Below are 10,022 nucleotides of genomic sequence, written 5' to 3' on the forward strand. Positions count from 1 at the left end.
AAGCAAAGCTATGGGGAGTCTAGAGAGAGGGGGAAGGTCAGAGCTGAAGAAACGATGTGGAGAGGGATAGGTACCTGGAGGTGGTCGGTTGGTATAGACAGAAATTTGGTGATCTTCCCTCAGGCTGTAGGCCCAAAACATGCCTAAACCCATTTCCCAGCTGAGCTTTCATAATATCACCTTCACTCCCGAGCAGTACTTCGGAGGTACAACAAGCATGGATTGAAATCTTAGCTGATAGAATGGAACAAGGTTGTAGGCATTACCAGCTGCACCCATTGTGACATTTGCTCACCGAGTATTTGCACTGAATTCCCATTTCTACCAATACACACTCCAAAGGAAATTGCTCTTTTCAGGTGAGAAATATACGAACCCCCGTCATTGACGGGTACCTTTGCTAGTCAATAAATAATAATCGTAAGATAATTTCTTCATCAATTGGCTAATAGCATACCTCAACCACCAGTGTTTCATCCAAAGCTGTAACCTTTTGAAAATGAATTAAATAAGTAACGAATCGGGAAAAAATTAAATAATTGATTAATTGACTAGTGAATAAATTAATCGATAAATTGATTAATCAATAAATCGAAAATACCCTTTCCAGCCAAATCACTTGGTCATTGTCACGTCCAAATATCAGCTTCCTAACCCAAAAGGTGCCTGAGATATTGCCCAGATGAGAAAGGAAATAAATAAGTACTTAATTAATCGATAATAATAAAATTAATTAATCAATTGATTAATCAAAAAACCAAAATATACCATTTTTGCCAAAGCACTTACTCACTATTTTGCCAAAAATTCAGCTTCCTAGCTCAAAGGATGGCTAAGAAAGCACCTGGACAAACAAAGAAACAAGCAAACAAGAAAACAACCGGAGTGACAACTGAGTACTCCCTTTCAGCGTGCGTCATGCAGAGCCTGGAGATGGAATAGAAAAGGAGCTGTGTACAAAAAAAGTGTTCAACACTGTCCACAACTACATAATGATAAGAGTAGGTTTTTTTGGTATGAAAGAGAACATTTTTCAATTCACAGGAAAATGTCCTCCTGCATAACAAAAATGAAAGAAAACTTCCAACAATTAATAAATATTCACAAACATTCCATTATCCTATATGCATATGCCTATACATCTTATAAATAATCTCAAGTGTTTACCTCCACCACCAAAGGTGGATGGAGGTTATGTTTTCACCCCTGTTTGTTTGTCTGTCTGTGAACAAGATATCTCAAAAAGTTGTGGATGGATTCAGACGAAATTTGGCGGAGAGATAGTATATGTGGCAAGGACGAAATTAATACATTTTGGTGAAGATCTGGATCCGGATCAGGCTACTAGAATTTTTTAAGTGATTCTTCACCATTGGGAGATAGGGCCAAAAACGATACAAAGCAGGATGTCTCAAAAAGTTATGGACGGATTTGGACGAAACTTGGTGGACCGATTGGATGTGTGTGACGAGGAATAATCGATTCTATTTTGGTGAAGATCCGTATCCGGATCAGGCTTGTAGAATCTTTTAAACGTAAACTGTTCACCTGGTGGAGATATGCTCTCCACTGAGTGCCATTCTAGTTTGTTACTCTTTCACAGCCGAACCATAGCACCTAGAGGCCCCAAACATTGGGTGTAGATCCTTCAGAATGTGGGTAAGGTTTTTAAGCTACCACACAATGGCATTGATGTCCGTTTTGACACCACCAAGGGCCTCTTTAAAGTGTATATTGTAATTGGAGTCCTGGAATTACACGTAAAGTAGCCATTTACAGGTTTTGCTTTCAGTCTATGAGAGACACAGAAGCAGTGTGTTAGCCACTACACTGTCATTTGCAATACCAGTCAGCCATCTTTTTTAGCAATGCCAGCAGGCCCCTTGGGAAGGAAATCCATCCACGGACGCATTTCTGGCTCACTGACCTTATCATAATGACAGCACCTTTTTAATCAAAAAACATAAAGCTGAGGATGTGCACCTTGGCTCCATGGCTAAATTACACAGTTCAACAAAGCTCATCAAACTAGTGCATGTATGTAGCTCAGCCTGAACAGTGCAGTACTTAGTTTAGTTCAAATCCCCACCTCGATAACGTTTTTCCAGACATGACCTCTGACATTTGACCTCTTCATGCTAAAATATAATCAGTTCATGTTTGCATCATAACATATACTGTATTAAGTTTGGTCAAAATTTTATTACATCTGTGTTTCTTGGACGATTGTTAGTACCTACTGTATCTAGTTCCAAGAACATTTTGAACACCTCCGAAATTTTGAAATTTTCTTCGTGTTTTACATTTCATAAAACGAATTAAAATTAAAAAATTCATAAAGAAAGAAAAAAAAATCATAAAGACCATTCCTTTTGTACAAGGTATTTCAAACATCCTTTCCAATATGCGATACTGTACTGCATTTGGTTACTGTTACACCAAATTGCTATGTTGCTTTTCAGAATTAGATTTCTTTTTTAGAGAATATGGAGGTAAGAAGAAAAAAAAAAGTGACGAAACCTAACAAAGGGTATAAATGAATACACGAGTACTCGTAAAAACAACCCACCTGTGAGTTCTGCAGCAGATAACATAAGCAGTGAAACAGGCTTTCGGCTCAGTCAAAAGTTCTGATTTTAATCAGAGCCTTGTCTTAGGATAAAACCAAAATCTGTCTCAAAAGCTGATAACTGTGTTAAAAAGATGGCATCAAGCAATACTGCAAACAGCCTGCATTGGGAAGAGAAAGGAAAGGAAGAGTTCTCGCACCAGGACTGCGGTCAAGCTGAGTGGCCAGACGAGTGTTGGAGTGGTCGACTCGTTTGGTGCTGAGGTAAGAGCGAGAAACAAAGTTGTGTTCGAAAAAGTTGTGGTAGAATGGTGCACATTGCAGAATAGTTTATAAATACATTCCACAAGAGTTGGAAACAGGATTGAATGCAAAGGGGAACAAAGGTGTGTGTGTGTGTTTTTTTTTTTCTCAAGTGGGGTTCAAATTCAGTTTTCACACGACCTGCAAAATAATGTACAGTAGTGTACTTCAAGTTCCTCATACTTACTTGTAATCTCTCTCCCAGAATCGCACAGGCCGCACGTACGACGTCAGGAAGATGGCACTGCCCAAGAAGGGGTTCAATGGTGCAGAGAACAATGCAGATATGGCAGCTTGAACAAAAAGCATAGCTGAGTCTGCAATGCAGCTGAGGAAAGCATCGGAGGTGTGTGGTCATCATGTGAACCCAAAGCCAAAGGATTACCCCAAGAGCAGACAAAGACAAACGACAACAAATGGTGTCATTTGTCGGGGCCGGGCTATAGTCAGGGAATGGGAGAGGAAATCGACTACAGGGGCAGGAGGGGGAGGGCAAGTGGGGGTAGGGTGGTTGGCTGATTGGGGGGAGTGGCTGTAGGGGCTCAGCTGATACTGGGGGAGGGTGGGTTGGACGTATCGACTAGATGGATGGTTAGAGGTGCTGACCAGAAGGTGATGTGGTAGGCGCGAGATAGGCCAGAAGTTTTAAAGGATACGAGGAACAGCAAATGGCTGTGCAAAGGCATGGAATGCTGAACCCCATGGGATCTGCCATGGTGCAATGTAGGTGAAGACAAATCGCAGTTTCTGCCATAGATCCCAAAGCTTTGTTGTGTAGGGGTAAAGAAAGGGGTGGGATGGGAGAGGACATGTATGAGAGATAGTTTTGCACCAATCATTGTGAGGTTAGGGTAAAAAAAATCACAAAAACAAACACAATAAATGACAACCATTTCCATCAGTCTGACAATTTAAAATCTTTAACCATGGCACAACATTCCTATAAACGGTAAAAAATATTGAACAAGTACCGTAAACAACCCCAATAATATTGCTGTGGGAATGCCTTCTAGGGGATACCTTTACATAGCAGAGCGATAGTTATTTCCCTTTGTGCCTGGTTAGAATAACCTTCGTGCCTGTGTAATGCAATTTAATTGTGATACTGGATTATGCGTTGTTATATGTGTAGAAAACTGTCCTCTTCCCTCCGTGCATGCCTAATACCACTTTTCCTTGACACACTTTTCATGTTTTAGCCCTTTGTAATCTGTCTTAAGTGTTCTTTAAAGTAATCCGACAGGCCTTCAGCACAAGTAAAGGTGAGAAAACGCCACCACGACGTAAGAAAACGGGTCACCAATCTGAGTAAAAGGTCATAGAGGGATTCCCCAGCCACGAACTGGGTCCTGGGCCAAAGGCAGCCAATCTGGGTCAGGGTTTTGAGCTGGGAGCTGAAACTATAAAGGCGGGGTGCAAAGTGCAGTGGGGGTGGGGTGAGTAAATGCCAAATAACTTTGTGGGAAGGCTGTGCACAGGATCCGTTGTTGTTTCTCTGTGGATGCATCCTCTTTAGCCTTCCACAAGCCCACACCATGGACCACCCCCCCCCCCCCCCCTTCATGCCAGCTCCTGCTCACGGACAAAGTTGTCCTGTCGGAGAGCGTCTCTACTTCGGAGAGCGCTGCATCCCGCTGAGCACAGCCTTTGGCATTTTTTTCTTGTCCAAATCTCCCACGTATTTCTCCCTGAGGAATGGTTGAGGCCTTTAAGGAATAGGGTCCGGTTGCATAAGCCTCCCTTAACCTTAAGGAAAGATGTACCTTAAGGTACACTGTAATTCCTTACCTAAGGATTTCCTTAAGTGCTGTTGCATAAAAAACCCTCAAGCAAATCCTCAGCTAAGGATTTCCTTAAAGTTAAGGAAATCCTTGGGAGCCGTTGCTATGCCAGGCAACCAATCAGATTAGGGATAGGAAGAGACATCCAAAAGCAAGAACACATAATTTTAAATGACGCTTGTTATATGTTGCATGGGGACGTGCTTGCGGATGAAGGAGGAATAAAATGATTTTTGTCTAAAATTCAACCAGTAGATCTCACGAAACCTACTCAGAATGCCTGGCCCATGACCCTTATAAGAATGCCTGGATCAGTTAGCCGGCATGATTGCTTTTATGCAGTTTGTCGGGATTCGGACCAGGCAACTGGGATCAGTCCGACAACTACAACAATATTATTCATATTGCTGGATCACCGTGAGCATTCCCAGCCAAACATGAGGTAAATTACAACTGCATTTGAAACTGTGGTCATGATTCAGATCGGCCAGTTCTTGTACAGGTACCCGACCAGTTTAATTGAACGTTGGTGTGTTTGACACATTGCAGAATAGTTTATAAATACATTCCACAAGAGTTGGAAACAGCATTGAATGCAAAGGGGAACAGTGGGAACAAAATGGTTGCCTCACTTTAAAGTTCATTATTATTATTATTTATTTTACACCTCTTTATTGTTCCCACCAAAGCCATCTCTCCAACACATTGGGCAACTCCAGTTGTGTCATTGCTCGAGTGTAATATCCATCTCAACGCACACTCAAAAAGACCCATTCCTCTATTTTTCCAATAAAATATCAAATTCCTCCCCCTATTCAAACCCCTCATCTCATTCGCTATACTTTACTCCCGTCTCAACGAACAGGAACACACCTTGCTGAAGAAGATGGTGAAGAAGTAGAAGTCAAGGAGAAACGTTTCCGAGTAGGCGGGGTAGTCAAAGTTGAAAAAAAGTGCCGTAAACGTAAGAGTAACGTACTGATACGCAGGATTGCTGAACGACGAGCGAAGAAGCTTCATCCCCGCCACAGTGATCAGCAACGGGGCACCACTGAGGAGTAAGGGGTGGGCAGAATGCAACCCGGTGTCTCTGAACACAAGGATTCTCAGCACACAATCATTTCATAAAACGAAGAAAAGTTTGGGTGCGAGGTTTGCGGAAGGAGGCTTCCATCGGTCCACAACAAATGGAAAAGGTAAAGTTCATAACAGGATGTATGGCTTTACAGAAAAAGAAAGTCGAGAATGAATGAAAAGATGGATTGGTAACATTTAAAATCGAATTTCAGAACAACTGTTGTCAACTTGAGCTAGGTTCCAACTCGCAACAAAAAGAAAAATGTATACACTCCCTTTAAAACGGACTTGCGGCATAACGAATCACTTTTATAAAATATGAAATTGTTATTTTGTGAGTGTGGATAATGACAGATAGATAACACATGGCAATGATAGCTTACGCTGTCACACAACCTTCGAGGTAACCACTTAACTATGCTCACCGCGATGAAGACAAACTGCGAAACAAAGCAGAGTCTTTGCAGAATATGAACTGGGATTCGGAGGATTCTGCTACGGTTCTCATAAACTACCTCCCTGAGCTTTCAAAGCAGTATTTTGCAATGATTAACCGCAGGAAAGCGGAGACGTCTTCCTTCGTGTCGGCAAAAGTCCCAATAATTCAATGATACTTGCATGATTGGGGAATTGCCCTTATTTTCTCCATGGTGGTTCGTAAATATATATATATATTTTTTTTTTTTTCGGGTGGGGGGGTGGGGGGGGTCTCCAACCTACACCTATTTAGTATTTACTTCACTATGCTATTCTATCACATGCAGCACATGGTTGCGGGATGGGAACACTCTGGTAGTGCCATCCAACATAATCATCAACATCATCATAATCATCGTCATCTTCGTCATCTTCGTCATCTTCGTTTTACGGCCGTTTCCATACTTGCATGCGTAAGCCGTGATTCACCTAATGGCTGCTTCACCAAAAGGCATATTTCAGGCATGTTTTTTTGTGGTAGCCCTCTGTAGGTTAGAGCAGGAATTTGGAATTTGTTCAGGGTGCCAGTGATAGCTCGCCTACTTTTCACGGAGGACACTGTGTGGCGTCTTTAACATCCACTTACCAATGTCGACAGAGGGACGCCCGTTTAATGTCCATCCGAGGGATGGCACACGCATTGATAAACCACCCTGCCTGTGAAACACCAGGATGGCAGTTTATAGTTGGGTCAAGATTCAAACCCAGACGAGTCAGCTGAGACAAGAGTGTGCATACCTCTAGGTCTAGGGCATCCTGCCAGCCCATTTATTTTTAAAGATGCTTTTACGCACTGAGACATTCAAGTCTTGAACAACCACTAGATTCTGCAATCTATATAATAATAGCGTAAGGACTCGACTTTGTTATCCCTTTTACGCCGCACCCAGTGACCCGATGCCAACGGCACTAATGGATTTACGATCTACGAACTGCGCTCTTTGTTTATCACGTACAGCCATACTCGAAAAATCTGAATTAGCCGACGTTGGGGCCAAAAAGCATCCGATTAACTGCCGATACGACGCCATCTTACGACGCCATCGTATTGGCGTCTGCTGGGCGAAGGCGAAGCGAGCCGTCCGCTGATTGGACAGGCGAAGGCGAAAGCAAGCCGTCCACTGAGTGGACAATCCAGAGCATGCATTTGTGCCGGTGTCGGCGATCGTTGTTCATATACGCACTCTTCATTCTCATCTTTCTTCCTAACTCGTACTCGGACAAGCAAATCCCCTATGCCATCCATAATGGTACACTCTATCCATACACCACATCCTCCCTTCCGTGGATGTTCCACAGGTTTCGGCTAGTAGGAAATAATACCCGACAAGACAACAGCACTATGTAATCACCGGTGTGTTGCTGATCTGCGTAAAAGGTATCGGCACTTGTTAGATTAAAGGTTTTCTGTTAAGATGTAAAAAGTGGGTTAAGGGTCTGCCTTTCTTTACACTTCCACTCCACCTCACCTCACCTCACCTCACCTCACTTCTTCCCCTACCCCTCCTACCACCACCCCGCTCCCATTCCTCCCCACAAAAATAAAAATGTATAACTTAACAGACTATTTTTGGGTCTGAACCTTCTCCCTGCAGTTAAATATCCAAAGGCAAGAGCTTCTACATTATCACCTGGACGAGGACAAAGGTACACAATGGACAGTTGTGTTCCGATCAGAATGCCAAACTAGCCAATGCTTTTACAGTCCAAATACACTGTAGACTCTCATTTAAATGACCAATTCTTGAGATGGATCTTTATTTTTAAAATTAAAGTAGTTCCTATTTTTGTTTTACAATTATCTCAAAAAACATCAAATTTCTGCCATTAAATGAATCAGTAAAACCTTTTGAAGAATAACATGAAAGAGGGATATGTGGGCGCTCAAAGTCTAAATATATAGATATGATTTTGAAGACGGAAGGGACCACACTGGTTCTTACTAAGGTCCAAGTTTTCCAGGAGCTGCAATAGCTGGGGCATCCGTGGTCAGGGCACTGAGCACGACTGCAGGGTAGAGAAAGTTTTTCTCGACAAACTGCAGCCAAACCTGCAGTTTCTCAAACCACATCAACCAGGCTGGCTCTGCAGGAGACAGAGACGAAAGGAAAACTAGAAAGCATCTCAAAATACAAAGGCCGTCCGCATCCGCTTTGGCCTCAAACTAAACTTTATGAAAACAGCAATTAAAAAATTGTGCCCATTATTCAATTGTGTTCTCCATATTCTCATAATGAAGGTTTGTTGAAGATTTGATGGCAAAAGCAAAATTGGTAAATAAAAAAATTATGGCCTGAACAAATAAATAAACATGGAAGTTTTAAAAAGTACGATTTTAAAAAAGAACTCATCGTCTCGGGCATGCCGTGCTGCAGCAGGGCTAAAAAGGACTATTTATAGTTGCTATGATTTTGCCCTTTCACAATTTGACCAAATTATGAATTTATATATACAGTCACGTGAAAAGTAAGTACACCCCATGTAAAGTTTTGACTTTTTCAACATATTTCAACATACAGCTATTTGATCTTCATTTCAACAATATTGATAGACTAGTCGAAACCTGTGGAACATCCACAGAAGGGAGGATGTGGTGTATGGATAGAGCGTACCATTATGGATGGCAGAGGGGATATGCTTGTCCGAGTAAGAGTTAGGAAGAAAGATGAGAATGAAGAGTGCGTATATGAACAACGTATTTATTGCAATCTACTTAAATGACAACGCTACGATATACTTTTGAAAAATGAATGGATTCGTAATAGGAATCGGCATAGCACCACTCTGGGATTGTCCACTCAGTGGACGGCTTGCTTCGCCTTCACCCAGCAGACGCCAAAAAGATGGCGTCGTAAGATGGCGTCGTATCGGCAGTTAATCGGATGCTTTTGGGCCCCAACGTCGGCTAATTCAGATTTTTCGAGTATGGCTGTACGTGATAAACAAAGAGCGCGGTTCGAAGATCGTAAATCCATTAGTGCCGTGGGCATCGGGTCACTGGGTGCGGCGTAAAAGGGATAACAAAGTCGAGTCCTTACGCTATTATTATATAGATAAAGGCGATATAATATAACAAATATCATGAAACATTTACATTTTGTAGTCCATTGTATAATTTAAATAAACATAAATGCAAATTTCACATGTGGAAAAAGTAAGTACACCCCTACATTTATCACTACCTCAAATACCTAAAATTAGAATCAGGTGCACCACCTCAGGTGCAAATGATAAGAACATCGTTGGAGAGGATCTTGGAGGAACCTGTCTTATTTAAACCTCAGACATTTAGTTTGGTTTGCTCTTTGTTGTTGAAGTGTGCGGCATCACCATGCCTAGATCAAAAGAGCTCTCTGAGGCCTTCAGAAAGAAGGTTATAGATGCCTACGAGTCTGGGAAGGGATTTAAAAAGATCTCCAAATAATTTGAAATCAATCATTCGACTGTCCAGAAGATCATCTACAAGTGGAGAAGATTCCAAACAACTGCCAACTTGTTCAGGCCAGGCCGCCCCAGCAAGTTCAGCCCAAGAGCAGACCGCAAGATGCTGAAAGAAGTCTCTAAGAACGCCAGAATGTCATCACGGGACCTACCGGTAGCTCTTGCCACTGTTGATGTCAAAATGCACGAGTCTACCATTAGAAAGAGGCTGCACAAATTTGATCTACATGGGAGGTGTGCCAGGAGGAAAAACCTTTGCTGTCCAGAAAGAACATCAGGGCAAGACTAAAGTTTGCCAATGAACACCGAGGCAAAGACCAGCACTTCTGGAACAATGTGCTCTGGACAGATGAGTCAAAGGTAGAGCTATTTGG

The 10,022-nt window shown here is 42.2% G+C and overlaps 1 protein-coding gene across 3 annotated transcripts in view; it reads right to left on the reverse strand.

Annotated features, from left to right (window-relative positions):
- LOC137438402 (pecanex-like protein 1) overlaps window positions 1-10,022 on the reverse strand; it is a 224,450-nt gene that overhangs the window by 18,910 nt on the left and 195,518 nt on the right. For all 3 annotated transcript variants that reach the window (XM_068133529.2, XM_068133523.2, XM_078767011.1), the window contains exons 20-24: window positions 8,151-8,292; window positions 5,527-5,704; window positions 3,529-3,637; window positions 3,060-3,189; window positions 2,770-2,828 (exon numbers count right to left, since the gene is read on the reverse strand). In XM_068133529.2, coding sequence (XP_067989630.2) covers window positions 2,770-2,828; window positions 3,060-3,189; window positions 3,529-3,637; window positions 5,527-5,704; window positions 8,151-8,292 — 618 coding nt within the window. The remainder of the gene's footprint in view (window positions 1-2,769; window positions 2,829-3,059; window positions 3,190-3,528; window positions 3,638-5,526; window positions 5,705-8,150; window positions 8,293-10,022) is intronic.

This window comes from Myxine glutinosa, chromosome 1, assembly GCF_964187855.1.
Source record: "Myxine glutinosa chromosome 1, kmMyxGlut1.1, whole genome shotgun sequence".
Lineage (NCBI taxonomy): Eukaryota > Metazoa > Chordata > Myxini > Myxiniformes > Myxinidae > Myxine > Myxine glutinosa.